Source organism: Marmota monax, unplaced genomic scaffold, assembly GCF_021218885.2.
Source record: "Marmota monax isolate L192 unplaced genomic scaffold, Marmota_monax_Labrador192_F-V1.1 WCK01_AAM20220418_F8-fsc00030, whole genome shotgun sequence".
NCBI lineage: Eukaryota > Metazoa > Chordata > Mammalia > Rodentia > Sciuridae > Marmota > Marmota monax.
The window spans coordinates 8,322,074-8,342,106 of NW_026691988.1; the positions used below are offsets into that span (position 1 = coordinate 8,322,074).

The 20,033-nt window shown below is 41.8% G+C and overlaps 1 protein-coding gene across 4 annotated transcripts in view; it reads right to left on the reverse strand.

Moving 5' to 3' along the window:
• The window catches only part of Map3k5 (mitogen-activated protein kinase kinase kinase 5), a 203,646-nt gene that overhangs the window by 21,146 nt on the left and 162,467 nt on the right, over positions 1-20,033 (reverse strand). Inside the window, exons 19-24 of one of the 4 annotated variants that reach the window (XM_046450186.2) lie at positions 19,183-19,340; positions 16,753-16,930; positions 15,866-15,886; positions 7,734-7,911; positions 7,470-7,638; positions 2,558-2,743 (exon numbers count right to left, since the gene is read on the reverse strand). In XM_046450186.2, the coding sequence (XP_046306142.1) occupies positions 2,558-2,743; positions 7,470-7,638; positions 7,734-7,911; positions 15,866-15,886; positions 16,753-16,930; positions 19,183-19,340 (890 nt within the window). Of the gene's footprint in view, positions 1-2,557; positions 2,744-7,469; positions 7,639-7,733; positions 7,915-15,865; positions 15,887-16,752; positions 16,931-19,182; positions 19,341-20,033 lie in introns of all 4 variants that reach the window. The other 3 variants (XM_046450181.2, XM_046450175.2, XM_046450171.2) reach the window with 3 other exon arrangements.

Below are 20,033 nucleotides of genomic sequence, written 5' to 3' on the forward strand. Positions count from 1 at the left end.
CAGTAAGTTCCCAACCCCCTAATACTTCCTGAAAACCACCCTTCTACTTTTTGTTCCCAAGAGTTTGATATTGGAAGTACCTCCTACAAGAGAAATCGTACAGTATTTGGCCTTTTGTGACTAGCTCATTTCACTTGGCATCATATCCTCAAGGTGCACCCATTAGTAGCAGTGTGACAGAATTTCCTTCTTTTAAAGGCTGTATAGTATCCCATTGTATGTATATACCATGTACATAATCTTTTTAAAAACAACTTTTTTTCATAAGTCTCAGGCTCAATTCAAGTTTGGATTAAGTCCACTATTTGCTGGTTGACAAAGGTCTCTAAGGAAAGAGGCTATTTCCCCAACAGGCTTCGGTTAGATAGAACCTCAGCAGAAACTAGGAGATGGTACCTGAGTACAAATGCATGCCAACAGCTTCCCTTGGTCCATCTTCATCAGAATCCCCCAGTTTTCAAGGAAGTCAGGTTGAGAACTTCCTCATAGTAGCTATTCCCAAGGAAATGAACCATTGCCAGGATCCCACTTATTATGGGAAATCCTTCCAGACTGAGTTTGTCCTGGTATCTTCATTTCTTTAAAGCACTTAACCTGCTTATTTGACTAATTAGAATAACACTAACTGCTATGGCTTGGGTCTTGACTGTCCCCCACAGGACCATATATTAAAGGCTTAGTCACCAGCCTATGGCACTACTGGGAGACGGTAAAACTTTTAGCAAGTGGGACATAGTGGAAGGAAGTTAGGTCACTGAGGTTGTGCCCTTGGAGGGGATTTGGGGGGTCCCACCCCTTCCTCTCTTTACTCCCTGGCTGCCATAAGATCAACAGGCCTCCTCCATCATGTGCTCCCACTGTGATGTACTGTTGCTGCCACAGGCCCAAAGTATCAGGGCCAAGTTACCATGGACTGAAATATCTGAAACTGAGCCAAAATAAACCTTCCTTCTTATAAGTTGACTTATTTATTATAGTGACAGAAAGCTGATTAATACACTAATCCATAATATTTCCCTCAGGAGTCATACACATGGTGGACAAGGGATGCTTTATAAACATGACCTGCTTCTCATAGGGTCCTCATTATGCAGCATATTACAGAGGGTCCATTCTTTGGATTCATTCTAATGCTAAACAGTAAGTTAGTGAAAGTGGGGGTGAGTATGTGTTTATCTGGGAGTCCCCTGGGCTTGAGGCTCAGGATTACAACTACAAAATTCTCAGTCTGAATTCTACAGCCAATTTGATTTCCAACCTCTAGGCTAGAAGCCAAATATGTGGGCAAGTGCAAATTAGCTAAATGATTTCACTCTATTTACAGATGGCGGTGTTTCCCCAGTTGCAGTGTAAGCATGCCTTCAACATCTAGTATTAGTGGTAGGCTTTGCCAGTGGTTTTCATTTTCTGCGACTCTTTTTCCTGCTCCCCATTTAGCACAAGGACCAAGTGGCTTATACAGTGTTTCAGAGAACACTCATGGCCACTGACAGATCATCATTTAGTTTCAAATGAGGGATCATTTGATGCTCCAAATGCAACTATCAAGGCACCTTCTACACAGAAGCAACAAATACATTGGAGTGAATTAATTTCTAGAATTTAAATAATATTCAAAGCCTGCTTCCAAATTTATATTACAGGTACTATGAAGAACTCTCTTATTTCTTTCTCCTACACCTTGTAAGGGTCTTTTGGGAGTGGCTTATGCTGATTTGGGCGTAAAGTTCCATATGTAAGTGTTACCCAAGAATACACAGAGGGTTTTTGAATCAGTCTTCTAGTTTATGTTGCATAGCAACTCAATTTTAGAATAATCAGCAATCTCTCACTAGATAATGTAGATTAATTTTCACTCAGTGATAGTCTATACTCTAAATTAGGTTTCTGGCTAGGACATACTAGATACTTATGAAATAAGCATGTACAAAATGCTCTGTATAGAAACCAGAGAAAAACTGGGAGGAAAAAGTGACTTTGTTCAGTGACCATTCCAATGCATACTGTTAAATTGCTCTTAGTGGCCACTAGATGGCAATTCTTGTATTGCATTACAAATTGCATGACTATAGTGTGCTATGTTGCTAAAGTCACCAAAGTAAATAGTGACCCACTACATGATTTCATAAGAAGAAAGTCCAATCAGGGGAAACGTTTCTAAGTTTTGCTATTTTCCATGGTGATTCAGTTTTATGTGTGTTTATCTTTGAGAAATACTAATGCACAAAATAACAAATCCAATACTTACAGACAAGCAGATAGGCATATATCTCATATTCCTCATCCAAAGAGAACAGAGTTCATTGAAATTATTGAAAAAATACTAAAACCTGTATTCTATCCTATTTTTATGACTAATGTTAACAGAGTTTGTGGCAAACCACTGACAAAAAGTTACACTTTAGGCTAGGGTTGTAGCTCAGTGGTAGAGTACTTGCCTAGCACCCTGAGGCACTGGGTTCAATCCTTAGCAACACATACAAATAACTAAATAAAAATAAAAAGGTCTTGTGTCCTTCTCCACCAATTAAAAAAAAAAATTTAAAGTTACACTTACCGCATCTTGGAATCCAAAGAGGACCACCTGCACTTGGCTGATGCCATGGCTGTCAAAATCCAGCTCTAATTTCAGCTTTGACAGCGTGGTGGCTATGATTTTTCGGTCAGTGGACCTCACAAACTCTCTGAGGCTTGTGACGAGGGTTGTGATGTGTTCCCATTTTAGTTTAGGTTCTTCAGGCCCCTGTGAATAAAAAATATTTCAGTCACACTGTGCTAGACACATCAGCCACAGACACACCACTTCTACAGTCCTTTCTGAGAAGAACTGGGCTCCAAAGGACTACCCGTTAAAGCAAAAGATCACATTTTGAGCTCTAAGGCCCCTCTCAGCCACCAGTACCACCTTGCTCCTGCCATTAAGAAGAAATCAGACTTTGGGAGAACGGGCACTTACTCCTCACACTCACCAGTAGCTAGGATACAGTCAGATGTACAAAGCTTTAACCAAATAGGGGCAGGCTGAGTCAATGCGAGCCTTGTTCTCAGAAATTACAATTGAGAACTTAAGGGGGATTCAGGCAAAGGGCCACAGGATCTTAAAGTCAACCCATAGAGAGGTCATAAAATAGGGTCATGAATGCATCCAATTATAAGAAAGGAAGAGAAAGTAATAATGTTGGGAATGACAACAGGGTGGAAGAAGAGAAGCACACAGAAACAGAAATGCCTACAAGAGGACCAACAGCAGCTGAGCCAAAGAAAAGATGTGCAGACTCCTGGACCCTGAAGTCCCTCTGTTTGGAACTCAGCTCAGTCAGGGACTGTGGTTGGAACTCCTTGAGAGTCTAAGTGTCTTGTTGCTTTGTGTACCTACTACAATGTGCTCCTGGTACTTTAACCTCCCCAAAGCAAGTCAATTTCACGTGGGGGGGTAGGGGGAGTGGGCGTGTTTGTCTCACACTCCCTTCTTTAAACCATTCTTTACCCATCAATGAGGCATTCTGTTAGAAAAATGGGCCAATGGACTATTTTACATATTAAAAATAGAATACAATATTTCTATAAATCCCCTCTCTCAAATTTAATTTTTTTTAACTTGGAGCAAAGCACATTGCTTTTGTAAAGAAAATACAGAATTTATCCTTATTTAATTTTAAGAAACAACAAGATTTTTATTATATTCATTTCTATCTCATATTGTACATTTTCTTACTGCATCATTAAATTCCTCAACCGAGTGATGAAAATTACAATCCCTAGGAATCTATTAAAATAAAGAGAAATGCACCATCAAGTTCCTTCTCTCAATATATTTCCATGTGGGAGCTGCCTCATGTTTATGTTTTCATGAGAAAAGATGATATTGAAAAGCTTAAAAGCTGTCATCAAGGAGACATTTTTAAATCAGGCTAGGAACAATTATAAACCTTGTCTTATTTTGTTTTTTAAAAAATTCACAGGCAAAATAATAACACCAAGAGAATATCTTTAAGAAGAAAAATGTTATTCAGAAATGGGAAGCTTACCTTAGTGAAAAATCAGTTACATGTTTGCCAACAGTCAAAATAGTAAACATTTATATTTGACATGAGCCCTGTTTTCATAATAGAAAACGCTGTTTCTGGTTTTTGGATGTGTAAGTTATAGTCCTACAAAGGAACACTCTCTACTCTGGGAAATACTTTCTGTCCACTTAAGTAATCGTTATTTCTGCCCCAACTCTCATCTTTCCATGTTAACTCATAAACATGCCTTCATTAATTAAGGAGCATCTTATGTTGGAGGAGCCTGACTCCCTATCCATAGGCAATATGTGACAGTGTGCGAGCCCCAGAGTTTTCTGCAAAGATCCTCTCTGCCTTTTATCCTTTAAACTTTGAGTGGACCTCTCAAAATGTGGTACAGATAAAAGGCTTTTCATGGTTTAATATTATGAGGGGCAGATCAATATCCACCTTTTAGGGTAGACTGAGATATAAAGCCTGCCTGAGATAGTAAGATATATCTAGAAATACTTAATTCTCTGAAAAAAATTCCTTCTGATTGTAGGAAAAAAACAAAGATTGATCATAACTGTAATAAGAGCTATGATCATTTGTTCAATATATTCTGTTATTCTCCTAAATCACACATAATCTCAAGAGACTCTGGTTCGCAACCTCATGGGTAGATACCTTGTGTTTGGGAGGAGAAGGCTCAGGCTCTGAGAGGGTAAATAAGTGGCCCAAATTGTAGAGCTTTGAAATGATGGACCCTGCCTCTAACAGAGGCCAGTTCAAGCTGGGCTCCAGGTCTCAGCCATTCTATACCTCTGTCCCAATTAGCTGGAGTAGCCAGCCATAAACCTGAGTCAAGACCTGCTTTACCACTGAATCACCAGGCAGTGTCACAGGATGAAATTCATAGTGCCCTTGACAGTACAATCAGGACCCTCACTATCACTGGACCATTCTGGATAGGGCATGTGATTCTGACCAGCAGTTCCTGGCACAGAGGTATGCCCTCTTGAGGTTGCTTTCATGTTTCCTTTTATAGAAAACATTCAAGTGTGCTTTAAAACTAGCAGGCACCAAACCATTGAATATGATTAACCAACTTCAAAATTTAAGAATTTCAGGTTAGGGGTGTAGCTAACCCAGTGGTATAGCACGTGATTAGCAAGTGGGTATCCCTGGGCTCCATCCCCAGCACCTCCCCTAACCCCCAAAATTCCGAATTTCAGCCATCACGGAAATGACTTCTTTTGTCAGGTTTTGAGCTGGTGGCTGAGATAGAATGATAGCCAGGACATTCTGTGCCCGAATGGAGTCACAGTCCAACAGGGGGCAAAGAAAAAGCCCCACACAAATGACATTTTCTGTATTGGAAAAGCATACCTTTGGCGATGAGTACAAGATTTAGGCAATCCCTGGGCTCTACATGTTTCTGACCTAAAAATAAACTAGGTGACCATAGGAGAAGGCTGCACTCCTCAGCGGCTGGCAGTGATTTCCCTTCCTGCCTCTCTCCCCCTACACTGGTCCCCTCTCCTGCTTTAGGTTTCTCTCAGCACCTGTCTCCATCTGGCATAGCAGACAGGCAGAGAAGGGTGGTAGTTAAGACCATATACCATGCAACCAGACTGTCTTCATCCAACCCAGACTCCACTGCTTAGGCCTGCATGACCTTGGCAAGCCACTCAAGTCCTCTGTGCCTCAGTTTTCTCAACCACAAAATGAGGACACTGACAGAGCTATTATTTTAGTACCACTGTCCTGAGGATTAAATGAGTAAATACTCATGAAATACTAAAAGTAATACCTGGCTCAAAGAAAAACAGCGTTCCATTAGGATCAAGTGTAGATGGTGCTCATTTCAGTTCTCCCTGTACCAGAGACCCTACAGACACACATACGGCCTCTGGGCTCCTCCTCAGGGATCCAAAGAGGTAGATCTTAGGGAGTTCCTAAAGGGACAAAATGTTCAGGCTCAAGAGACAGCAGAGAGGCCTAGGGGAGTCCTCAAGATAAAGACAAGATGGGGTCGTACAAATGGAGCCAAAAAAAGGGACAGCCTCGCTCCATTTCCATCTCAATGAAAGAACAGAAAAACTCTTGGACTGAGACTCTAACAACTTGGCCTGGTCCCTTCAGCTGTGTCCTTTCTGTAGCTGTTTTCCCAAGACAGAGGGAAGAAGCTGCATGGAGTCCACCGTGATGTGTGTGATGGTGTGGCCATGTAGACAGATGATGCAGAAGCAGGTAAAGGAGCCCCTGATGCTGGCAGAATGGAGGATGACAAGTGTGATGTCCGGGCCAAGCATGTCTGTGGAAGGCTTGTATCCACAAGGGGCCTGAGCTTCCACCCCAGTGGCTTGGAACTGAAGGAAAACCTGTTTCCCCTGGTGCAGATTTGGGGGAGTAGATTCTTCCTCAAGTCTAAGCACAATTCCAGGGAACATATTTTCCCAGATACTACAGACTGAATTGTGTCCCCCACAATTTATATGTTGAAGCCCTACTCCCAATGAATTTGGAAACAAGGCCTTTTACAAGCTAATTAAAGTTAAGTGAGGTCATGGGGTGGAACCCTAACCCTACGGTACCGGGGTCCCCATAAGAAGCAGAAGAGACACACACAAGAGAAAAGCGCATCTGAAAACCTAATGAGAAGGTGGCCACCCACAATCAAGGAGAGAGGCTACATAAGAAGCCAAACCTGCCAACACTTGATCTTGGCATTCCAGCCTCCAGAACTAAATAATGTTTCTGTAGTATAAGCTACCTCATCTGTGGTCTTTTGTCATGGGAACCCTAGAAAACAAATACATCGGGGAACTACAGTTTCACTGACAAGACTTTGCTTTTTTATAGCACATCTTGCCTCCTAACATATTATATAATTATTTATTGTTGCCCATTGCCCTCCATTGAACGCAGTGGCCTCATGAGCACATAGGTTTGTTGTACTTGCTGAGGCTTACAAACGCTCTGAGGAGTGACTGACAGGTGGCCTTGTGCTAATGCCAGGATTAGAATTTCACAAGGCTCAAGGCTTGTTTACTGGGCTCCTAGAGACTAGGTGGAAGCTCACCACCATGAAAAATTTGTCTCTGACTTAAAAATAATTTATGTTTAAAAATACAGTTTGTAGCTTAGGAATTTGCTTCTTTGTTTCCTCTGGGGTAGGCTGGTTTGGTTTATGAAGATAGTTTCATATCTCCATGAACTATCACCTGTCATGGCTCCAGGTGGTTAGGACATGGTTAAAAATACTTAATAGCAGGTGCTATTAAGGGTGTGACTTAATAGCAGGTGCCTGCAGTTCCAGCCTTGCAGGAGGCTGAGGCAGGAGGATGGCTTGAATCAGGAGGTGCAGACCAGCCTGGGCAACGTAGGGAGAGCCTGCCTCAAGAAATAAAATAATACACACACATGCACACACATACACACAATTTGGGAAATGAAGTACTTGGGAGAGATTTTTACCTGAGCTAAAGATTCCATTAAGTTCCTCACAACTCTGTCCTGGTCTTCTGTCAGGATCCTGTGAAGGGTGGCCCGCCTTTCACTGTCCTTCCTCAGCATAAAGAACCCAGAATCTTTTTCTTCAGGGGAAGGCGGGGCACTGTGATCCTCAAAATTTTCATCTGGAATGCTGTAATAATTGAGGCAGCATAAATCACAGCATGCTCCATAAAGTGACATACCTCACAACATAATTCTTTTACCCCAAGTAAGTCCCATCTTTACCCCAAAAAGAGTGTCCGTATTCCTTTCACATCTTTTTCTCCACAGGACTTGGCTCTGGTTTTGAAAGAGAAGGGGTCCACCTTTAGCTCTGTATCAGGGGACACGGAGCCGTACTCACTGCTGCTGCTGGTGTCTTCTACCAGGACAGGCACTGGCAAGGATATACTCCTGAGATATTCTGCTGGCGACAGGAGGGAAAATAGGCAGTTAATGCTTTTAGAAATTTACACATCCTAGAATACCTGTGGAAAGACCAGTATCCTTTGCCATAGACCTCAGTGCAGAGAGCAGCATGATTATGCTACAAAGGGGACTGGCCATGTGAGTATGATCTCCCCCTGCTCTGTATGACCCAGGCAGGGCACAGCCAGGAAAGGGCCTCCCAGGCCTGAAAAGGAATATGTCAAGGGTGTGAAACCGTGCAGGAAGACCAGGTTTGGTGGGTCCTGGGTTCTGATCTCATTCTTATAGATGACTTATTATTTTTATCTACAGGTCTCAGTTTTCACATCTGTAAAATACAAGACCAGGTTCGTAAAATGTTAAGCCTTGCTGTTTCCTGGTTGTCATGCCCTGAGCTGCCTTCCTCTGTCACACCCTTCTGTGTGATGATCTGCTTCATCTCAGGCCCCCAGCAATGGAGTCAGCCAATCAGGAACTGAACCTCTGAAACCAGTACAGAAACCAAATAGAAAATAATACCCTAAAAAGTATTTTGAAAAGAGGATTTCTTAAGATGCTGTTATATTTGGCCTGATGAAGCAACTCTCCCCCAGCAAAAACTTTTGACTGGACGCATAAAGTTCCTCAAATTTACTTGAACTAAGGACCTGGGCTCTTGAGCAGAAGAATACCATTGGTTACCACCACGACTCTCTACCAGAATGACTGCTTGCCTGTCCCAGGAAGGAGACAGCCAGTAAACACTTTCATGTGTTCCAATGAAAGTGTGATTTTAAAACTGTTGGGTAATTCTGCATTATTCTTGGTACTAAAATGTTCAGAAATATTTAAGAGAAATAAAATCGATATTTTTCTTTCAAAAAAATAAATTTTAAGTCCTCTTCCTCAGAGGTTCAAAGGTCCACCTTAGCCTCTTGAGGCTGCCTTGAAAGACTTAAAGAATGAGAGGCTGTGGGTCTACCCCACAGAAGCTCCAACTCAGATTCACCTGGAACAAATGTGCTGTCACACATCACAACTCTGCTCCAGGATACAGATAGAAAAGTATTCTTTGCTAACAGGATTTTGGAAACCAAGGGACTAGACCTCTAAAGCCTTTTCAGGTTCTCAGATACTATGATTCTATGGCAAACAAGGGCTTCTGCTTTATTTGGGTGGGGAATAAGGTTGCATAATAGGAGCTGTCTATAGTTAATCAAACACTGATTTTAAAAAATTATTTTAATTTATGAGAAACATCTTTAATATCCCAATGCTACCAAAGTCTCTTACTGATGAAAACAGATGTCAATTTGCAGAAAACGTCCACTGTTGCCTGGAAGCCCCCTTTTTACTCATTTCTCCTTTAAGCTAGATGGAGTCAAAAACTTGCCAAGTCTCAAAGACAGAAGGTGGCTGGTCAGGAGTGGACTTCTGACTCTGTTCACTGTGACTAGAAACCAGTGACCATTAGCCAGGAGGGGTGGGGGCTGTTAGTACTTTGATCAGACAAATGGACATATTTGTGATTATGCATCGCTTATCTCTGACTTACAAATACCTGAAAGCTAGATCAGCCTTCTCTCACCTACACTCCTTCCCTCTCTCCTTCCTTCCTTCTCTCCCCATCCCAAGTCTCCCTCCCATCTTTCTTCCTTTCTTCCCTTCCTTCCTTATTCTCCTCTCCCTCTTCCCCTCCATTCCTTTCTCTTCAAGTATTTTTAGGTTCAGTGTATGCTGTATTATTATGTGTTGCGTATATAACAGAAGAAAACACACAAAATATGTCATAATATTTATGGTAATTATTTCTAGAAGATGTGATTGAGGGTAATCAATTTTCTTTTATTTTTCCAAATTTCAGCAATAACAAGTATTATTTTCATAATCAGAAAGATATACTATTAATGATATTTTTTAACAAGCAAATATTCAATGGTAGCAACACCACTTTACTAAAAACTTCATTTACCTAATAATGTATTTGGTTATTTCATCTTCTCAAAGATGAAGAAAAATCCCATTATATAGCAGGAATGGACATTTTTCTGAAAACTTTTTATCCCTGACACTCGGAAGCTCTTCCATAGAAATCAGTCTTGGAAAGGGTCTAACCACGTCCAGGAGCATCTTAAGTGATACAATCTTGAGGTAGGACACATCCCACCCACTGGTTATATCATAGATGCCATGAGGCCAGTTCCACTATCCTATCCCATATGTATGCCTAATAAAGAAAGCAGGTGTCATAGTAGTGCCAACCTTTGGTTTTACCGATAGGGAGGAGAAGCTTCCAGGGAGAGTAGACCTCTGGGACAAACAATCTTACTGGTTAGAACTGGAAAGTCTCCCAAGGATGAACTGATTGATCTAAACAGTTCTGTAGCCAAGTCACTAGAAGGTAGGAAGCAAGAGGAAGCCAAGAAATGTTGAGTTTACCAATTTAATCTACAGTATCTTATTTAATTTTAGAGAGAAGCCCAAATGGGTACAGTACAGACACATGGCAGGCCAAGTGTCCAACAGGCAGAAACTTCCAAAATTCACTTGCTTGTGGAATTCCTTCTTTCTGGGCAGCTCATGGGTCTAATATTTCATGGGCCATATTTTATCCAGTGCTGCTATACCTGAAAGCAGACGAGTAGCCTCTTGCTGTTAATGAACAGTAGGGTTACAGGAGAACAGAAAAGTTTGTTGGGGAGACCGCTTGGGAGAGGACATTTCTGGGGTGGCCTAGGTCTGTGGTGTGCTCTGTTTCACTCCAGAAACAACATCAGTTGCATCTGAGGAAACAGATTACAGAACGGACAAAAGAGCTTCCCCGGGAACAAGATTTCCATTGCTATGAGATGTCAAGGCCCTACACTAAATGCTGCGAATGGAAAACGATAGCTGAAGGATTCTCTCCTCAGTCTCTGGCCTAATGGAATAGCCAATCTCTTTCCTAAGGAGTGGGGCTCACTGATAGCGGGGGAATTCCTGCAGAAGCCCATAATGGGTGATCCACTTTGCAATGCACATGACAATCAGAAATGCAGGCAAGCATCATTTACATTTCAACAACAAAATCAATGCTTCTTGGAGATAAATAGATTAACTCTATTTAGAATACTTCTAGATTGGGAAGGGGGTCCTACCATGTTTTTGTAAGTATGTGTGCGAATCTAAAGAAGAAAGAGAGTGAAACCTTGAATTATCCAGTTTTTTACCCTTTTTAGTCACTGTATGTGGTGTGACTGCCCAGTAATAAGACAGCCTGGGTCATAACTGTGAATTTTAAGGTTTCTATGGAAACTGATTGCCTAAAAGGAGACCCAATGAGGTAAAACTGCATTTGCTAAGGTTAAAACTCAGCTTGGGTCATTATGACTCATCTAGGACATGTTCTGCATGTCCTGTGTATACAGCCCGGATTCCTCCTCTGCCTGAACTGCTTCTAGGCTGATTCCCCTTCACTTTTTGGCCATGCATTCATTCATCCAACACACACTACTTGTTGGGAGTCAATAGGACCTGCTCATGGATTGGAGCAAGTCTAAAAATGAGAAATCAAAAATGATCCCAAGGTTTCTGACTTAAGAAAATGGAGACATGTACTATTCATATATCACCATGGAAGAGAATATAGGCTAAAGGGAATATTCTTTTCTTTGGGAAGGGGTATATTTGACAGGTCCGTTTGAGAAACAAAGATGACAACTAGATATGAGTCTGGGAATCAGAAAAACTGGTCTAGAGAAATGACCTTCATAGCCCACACTGTGGGTGGCATTTAAAGCAAAGGATGATAAAATTTTAGGGAAAAGATGGGAAGAGAACAGATAACCCACCTGGTGCTTCAGAACAGCAACATTTAGAGGAAAAAGGAAGGAAGGGAGGCAGAAAAGGAAAATGACAAGGAGCAGCCATGAGCATGGAGGATATAGGGATGGACCAGGTGTTGAGGAAGCCCACAAAGGACAGGGCTAAAGAGAAGACAGTCATCTGGGCCAGAAACTGAGGACTAACTTTGAGAAAAGCTCTTGCTGGATTTGGCTATGTACATCTCATTGGCAAACTTGGCTAGAGCAGGTTCAGCCATCATGTGAAAGGGAAAACTCTAGGGGCTGAGGCTGGGGCTCAGTGGGAGCACAGCTGCCGGGCATGTGTGAGGCACTGGGTTCGAGTTTTGGCACCACATATAAATAAACCCTATAAACAACTAAAAAAAAAATTTAAAAAGGGAAAATTCTAGACTGTCAGGAACAAAGTGGAGGAGAAGACAATGTACTTCAAGACAGGAAGCTATCATGGGGAGCAAAGTGGGGGTGTTAGCCAAGTGGGTGTCCATGGAAGATTAGTTCAGGACAGAAGATGTTGGATATGAAACTTATCTGGAAAGGCAGAAGCAAAGAGTAAGCAGGTGTGGGATCCAGGACCCACCTGGAGAAAGATAAACGCTTTCTCTATTGTAAGGAGTAGGAAGGGATCTTTGAGCAGGTAATGATGAACCCAGCCTAATACCATCTTAAGATTGGGAGCCATCTCATCACAAAGTCATGAAAAGTTAATTTCTGTTTTACTATAAATTACTGAGATTTCTAAACTTGTTTGGAATTCCTGCCCGTGCCTTGAACTTACCCATGCCTGGCTTTCCATGACCAGATAACAACCCTCTCTGAAACCTCAGTGGCGCCCCATAAATTCTGATGTTGGGATCTGAATTTATCCCCAACCTTGAAATGTTAAGCCATGTAGATCATCAACCTACTATCTGCTTTTGTATTATGCTTGTCAAAATCCTGTTAGCTGTAAGTTTCTCAAGACACCCCCCTTTGCAACTTTTTGTGCTATAAAACCTTTTTCCTGTAGAGCTGGAGTGCTGATTTAGTCTAGCCCAGCTTAGGGAGAGACAGCCGCTGGCCAGCTTTCTTTGTGTAAACAATATTATCTTGCTTTAATTTGATTTAAAATTGGAGTCGGTGGTCTTTTCTTTGCGTTATGGTTCAACAGTAGCTCTATAAGTTTGTGTTGAAAATAAGATTAAATCCACTGCTGGGCTTCCTAGTTTCTCAAGTTCTAGAGATTTTTAGGTATATGGAAAAGTGTAGGGCATTCTGTGGTAGCTGTCACTGTCAACTGGAAAAAGTTCATATATAACTATTTCTAGAGAGGCAAGAGACAGGTCCTGGAGAGCACAGTCACAAATCCCCAGGTATCAGTCCATAGGTGCTGACTGGGTTCTCAGACTGTAAGAGAGGAGGCTGACAAGATTTCCACTCACAGATGGCCTTACTGCCAATGTCTTGCCAACAACTAAGAAGCCCTCTGCTATGAAACTGGCTGTGAAAGATCTGTGAAGAGTCTGGATGATGAACCTCTCTGAGGATAGTTCATGTCACAAGTGTCTCTCTGAAGGGTGATTCTTATTGCTCCATGTTAGGGGTCAACAGGAAAGAGTGTGAGTCCAAGATTCCCTAAGAGATGGCTTTATAAGAGGCCAGGGGTAGGTTGGGGTGGGGACGGGTAAGTGGCCTGTCTATGAACCCAAAGTGCTGGGAGCTCCTGACTAGGGGAGGGAGATGACTTTAAGGGACTGCATATGCTCCTGCTTTGAGAAAGTGGGACTGTTTCATTGCTATGAAGGTAGCCTCAGATGCTAAAAGCTTTACATGAGCAACAGGGACTTGCACAAGTTCTTCCTTCCAAGGACAGTCTAGGGACAAAGCCCTGCCCCAACACAAAGTCTCCTCCCTGGTCAGCCTAACTCCATCTCCAGTTGCTCAAACATTGAATAATGGTTCTTACATTTGAGTGACTTTAAGTCAGCTGGGTTTGATGAGCATACAGAATTCCAGATTGCACTTCCAGATTCTGCAAAGGGCCAGCCATCTGCATTTTTTAACCAACACCCCAAGTGATCCATGCCGACAGGACCTGGGCCCGAGTCTCCTAGCGCTAAGTGTACAGCAGAGGTATAAAGTGTACTGAACAAAGGTTATTAAATAAACCATCTTCCACACAGCTATCAGAATGATCTGTCAGTGGCTTCTCTGTCCAATACGGTTAACCTAATGGGGAAGGAGGGCTTCACCATCACCACCCTCCTGCTCCTTTCTGAAGGGGAACAAGTGTAGTTACTGAAGCCAGGGGTCCCAGAGGCAGGGCAGTAGTCTGTTCTCTACACAGAAACAGGCATATGACCTACACAAGATGCTCCGGGGATGGAAGAGGCCTGTCATTTATACTCATCTAGAAGGAGAGGAAGGCCATCATGGTCACAGTTGTAATGAATAGGAAGCCTGAAGATGCTCAGTAACACCCAAAAACAATCAAATGGGACTTCACTCCTAATTAGCAGGTGTGTCTTGCCCTTCTGAGGAGGAGAGGAATGTGCTCATGAGCCCCAACAATCCTGGAATAATACTCCTTCAACTGAGTCTGAACAAGCTAATTATGCAGGGAGTTGGGGGCTGCCCATTTTTTCTAATTCCAAGTCCCTGTCTCATTAAGGGAGTAAGACTAAGGAGGATGGGGGATGAGGGATAAAAGGAATTCATGAGGCTGAAGGAAGTTCTGACTCAGGAGAATCTGGAGGGCCCTGGGAAATGGCAGGGGACCTTCAGGCTGTGGGCCACAATTCTCAACAAGCCACTGAGCATGGACCAGATCAAGAAAAGGAGAGCAGCAATACGAGTTAGGACAACCACCTGGTGAAGTGCTTGCTGGGCTATGCATGTGACACAAGTGTCTCATTTAATCCTCACAACAACCCCATGAGTGGTAATCTCAGTAGATGTCTGCCTTCCACCGCACACTCACTCCAAGCACAAGCTCGCTGAGAAGTCCCTGGGCAGAAATGCCAGCTCACTGGGAGTGTACAGCTGAGTTCACAGAAGCTACCATTCCTATTATGGGCAACAGGAATCTGTTTCCTCCGAATGAAAACTTTGTCACATGGAAGGGATAAAACAATCATGGAGGGAGTTTCTGGGCACAGCTCCAAGGCTCTCCTAGGATTTATGTTATTTTATGTTCAGAACCAACTTGGTGAAGTAGACGTTGCTACCAGCACAAAATGACAGCCAAAAGAAGTATATTACTGTGTGTCATCTACCTAGAAAGTGCTTTCAGTGGGATTAGAACTGACTTCTGGGACAATGCTGAAGGCAGATGGTGTAAAAGGCTGGAGGCCCTGCTGGGGTACCCTGAAAAAGCGCAGTGACTGTCTCCCAGGGGCCTTGAGGCCTACAGAGAAACAAACAGAGGGTGTGGAGAATGTCTCTTCTCTTCTCAGAGGTCCCTCTACCCTGACTCTTGGAATTCCAGAAGGAAAACAGGAGGACTTCTCAGGAATCCTCAATTAATGGGTCTCTACATTGGGTAACTAGTTTTGAGGCATCCAAAGCACCTGCTACAACCTCCCCCATTTGGCCCACAAAACCCAGGCACATTGGATCTTAAGACCCCTGCTTCTATCAACCCCTCATCCAACATAGAAGAATCCCAAACATGTTCCTCTCTTTATAAGTCTCTGAAATGCTTCAGTTGATCTTCCTAGAGCAAAACTAGCTTCCTGGTTATGATATGCAAAGGCCAAATTGCGAAAACAAAAATATCAACCCTGACCCACTAAAACAGAATGTATTACCCCAAAGGTAAAAGAGAAGGGTATCTGGCATTGAAATTTCCCACAAGAAATCCATTAGGTGGCCAACTGGCTCCTACATAAGAAAACATGGACTTCACTCAAATTGAAGGACTCAAAACACAGTCACCATCTTGCATTCAGGGAATAACAATTCAGGCCTCCCTTATGAAAGAGAAAGGGGAAAAGTTTCTGAAGCAACAAGCCCAGCCAGGGTTGCAGTAGCCCAACTCGTTAGTACTCAGAAGTCCCCATGTATGAGCAAGGAGTGCAGTTGTGGCTACTTATGGAGAGATGAGACGTGAAATGACAGCCCTCTGCTCAAAAGGTAAAACAAACTCACCATTTGATCCAGCGGAAAGCGCTGTGGGAAGAAAAGCAAACAGCAGCATAAGCAGATGTTGGCCTTGTTGTTAAACTGAGAAATCAACAAAAAGTGTCTTGAAATGGGATCAATGCCCTTCCCAAACATCAAATCTGCCCATCCTCTTCCAGTACTAACATTAAAGATGCCATGAATAAATAGATCCTTTGTTTTCTTACTGAAATGAGTTTTGGAAATTATTGCAAAAAGACTATTATGTTTTTATACTGCTGTTTTATTTATAGCTGTCAATCTTCTTTTTCTTGTTCTATGGGATAGCATGTATTTTCTACTAACTAATGTTAAAAGAACATATTACCTAGATGGCTTGGAAGTTTAACAGCTCTCAAATAGTCCTGTAGCCCATTAGTGGTAATTTGGGGTTTTATTTCTAGAAGGCTATATTTCACCTCTTTTAGACTTTAACCTTAGGATCTCAATGCTAGAATACTTATAAATGCTAACTGGATGCAGTGGTGCACACCTGTAATCCCAGTGACTCAGGAGGCTGAGGCAGGAGGATCACATGCTCAGCAACTTAGTGAGGCCCCTAAGCAACTTAGGAGACCCTATCTCAAAAAAAAAAAAAAAAAAAAAAAAAACAAATAAATAAATAAATTTTTAAAATGCTGATATACTAACCATCTACTGTGTGATGGAAGATCACTGATGTATGAGGCCTCAGCATTTGTAAAATTGATGGAGACATGGCTCCCTGATATTGGAAACAAATGCCTGAGAACATCGTTTACAACAATTTCCTGGAATCTCTGTAAACAGAGAATTTTATTTCTGGAAAAATCTTCCATCTTAAAAGCTTAGGATGTACTAACTCTACTGAGATCCTCTTCAATGCAAATACATACCTGAAAACTTGGGTTGTGACTTTTTCTTTTTGCTGGAAACTTTTAAGAACTCATCAACAAGCAAGTCATTAGCACAGGCTCTCTTGTCTGGGTCTGGTTCAAAACATTTCAATATGAATGCTTTAGCCTCCGCAGACATGGACTCTGGGATCTCAGGGTGGACTTTAAACATCCCAACCTACGGCATGAACAGAAAAAAGAAAAAGCACAATGAAACTCCTGAGTGAGCATCTTGTCCACGTCCCACCTCTTGTCCCCTCATCATGTTACAAGCTCATGATTTTTTCCAAGCCCGCCGATGATGCACTTTCTATATAGGTTATAAAGAGCTTACAGAGAGCTTCTGGAACTTTACCAATGACACATCCAGAGTAATTAGCTTAAGACAGAAGATGCACTATGAAGTACCGTAACATTAGTACCTTAACATTCAAAAAGTTTTTTTTAATTGATATAACTGATTTGCTCACAATAGCTATATGCCATGTATTGTGCTTAATCTTCAAGGAGATTCATAAAGGGCAAACCTGACAATCCAGTGGATTATCCCTCTTATACCAGTGAGGAAAATAAGGCTTAAATGGGCTGAGGTTACATGATTACGGAAAGGCAGAACTGGGATTTGAACCTTGCTTTGCTTGGAATATAGCCTATATTCTTTCCCGTGTTAAATAATTTGTGAATGAATACTGCCCCTCTCTCAAATAACCTACATCATGAAATATTTAAAAGTATTTTGAAATTAAACAAATAGTACTTTCTATCACAATTAGAATTTACTTGTCATTGCTGCTATTTCTAAAAAGTTTTGGACTAGGCTCAGTGACATACGCCTGTAATCCCAGCAACTTGAGAGGCTGAGGCAGGAGGATCACAAGTTCTGGGCAACTCAATGAGATCTGTCTCAAAAATAAAAAATAAAAAGGGGTGAAGATGTAGCTCAGTGTTAGAGTGCTCCTGGGTTTAATCCCTAGTACTACATACACACACAAAAAAATTTAATGATGTTTTCATGTATTTAGTACAGAGAAAATCTTCTAAGGACATATTTTTGGTATGATAAAGCTCATATAAATTTATTTTTATAAAAATAATAATATATAATTACTTATAATTACACAGCATTTACTATGTGTCAGAAACTATTCTCAGAGTTTTACATATATTAACTCAGACACTCCCCAAAAAAACTCCTGTTAGATAGTTACTATTTTTATCCCCATTTTGTAGATGAGGAAACTGACATACAAAGAGATTAAGTAATTTGCCTGAAATCTTAAATATCTTGATCCATGCTGAGGCTTGACTCTGAACACTGTCAATCAGGGTCAGAGTCCACCTGATTGCTTCTTTTTTTAAGACAGTGTCACTTCCCATGCACAGAGGAGGCTAGCCCAACAAAGGCATGTTTTCCGATGATCACTGCACTAAGGGGTAATTCAGCAGCACATCAGAGGGAAGCCTTAAAGATGGGCTGAGAAGAGAAAGACATCCTTCCTGTCAAGAAAGACTGTTCTCATACTCTTTTGGACTGGATTACAGCCCTCCTTTTTCTACCAGCAGCATCCCAGCAGATTGCCGTCAAGTTTAAGCCACACTTGGCACAAACATGGGAGCTGTGTACACCATGGCCCCTCATGGGAGGCCATATGCAAATGAGAAAAGGCTAGAAAAGCAGCCAGGGGCAGGCAGAGGGTAACCGTGATCCTCAGAAGTCCTCTGCGTTGGAGAAAAACACTTTTCTATTTTAAATTTCCCACTCACCTAGCATCTGGCAAGGGAGGGCTACAGGGACTCAGGTTTCGGCCACACCTAGTCCTTAGATCCCCAAACTGTGGCCATGGCTCTCTCAGGCCTCTTTCCATCAGTGCCTCCTACTTTGGGAACTGGGGCTGCTTCCCATGTTCCAAAGAATTACTTTTCAGCCAATTACCAGGCTAGCCAACCAGATTTCAAAGAATAAGACTGACTGACTTAAAATGGTAATCATGCCCTTTTTAAAAATGGACTTCCAAACTATTAGGATCGAGAAATAAAGGAAAATATTGTTTTGATTGAATCCTTAATTGGATAAAAAAAAAAAAATGTTCCTAGATCTCCCTCCATGGAAAACATTCGGACTGTTTCCCAAACAGCCCAAGTCACTTTTCACACAGTGGTGTGTGATTTACACTGTGCTGCTGGAAGGTAGTCCAAAGGAGTTCCACTGACTTTCCTTCTAGAGCTGAGAAAACCAAAGCAGAGAGATGCCTTGTGAAAGGCTGAGGCCCTGCCTCCAGGGAGAAGGAATCTTCTTGGACTTGAATGTGCTCTCATCTCCTGCTTACTTATTAGGCTCCTTGCCCCCAACAAAATACAATATATACACATAGAACACAAAGCCAGTAGCTATGAGGAACTTGATCCCTTTAAGATAATACGAAATGTGACCTTGAACATGGCTGCTTGTGGCTCTCCTAGTTCATAAAACGGTGGTTTTCCTGTAGCCATTTCAATGATTGTGCAACCCAAAGACCAAATGTCTGCTGCTTTTCCATAGCCTCGTGGTCCTTTATCAATTATTTCTGGTGCCATATACTGAAGGGTACCTGGAAGTATGTCAAACACATTTCCACTTTAAAAAAGAAAACATAGTTATCTAATGACAGCTTCAATTTTTCTAAGTAAGACAAATTTTAAATCATGATTCTGGTCCTAATACCAATTCCAGTTTCTTATGCTATTTACAAAAGTAGAAATAGGAATTTTTTATGATGGATTTTATCAGGGACACAGAAATAGTTTGATATCATCATCTGGTCATAAATAGGTCCACCCTCACTCCCTAGATGGGGGAGTGTAACCGAGGCATCATTCCCCTGGACGTTCTCAAGAGAATTCTAACCATGAGTCTTTTGAAAATGACAGAGAATACATCAATACATTTTCTGTGTTCAGTTCTTCAAATGTCTGAAGACTGCTATGATGTATGCTTCTAATCTTTTCTAGGAAAAAAAAAATCTAGTCATTCATCCAGTTCCTTAGATCTGTATTTCTCGGTTCCTAGACTGAATGCTTAGTTCTGTTTTCATTCTGGAGGTCATTATATTAAATAAAAGTCAGGCATAGAAAGACAAATCCCATGTGACCTCACTTTGTGGAATCTACAAAGGCTGACTTCCTAGAGGTTGAGACAGAACAGTGGTTACCAGAGACTGGGGAAAGGAGAGTGGAGAGAAGAACATGGAAAGGTTGGTAATGGGTATGAAGACCTAGTTTGATAGGAGAAAGAAGTTCTGCAT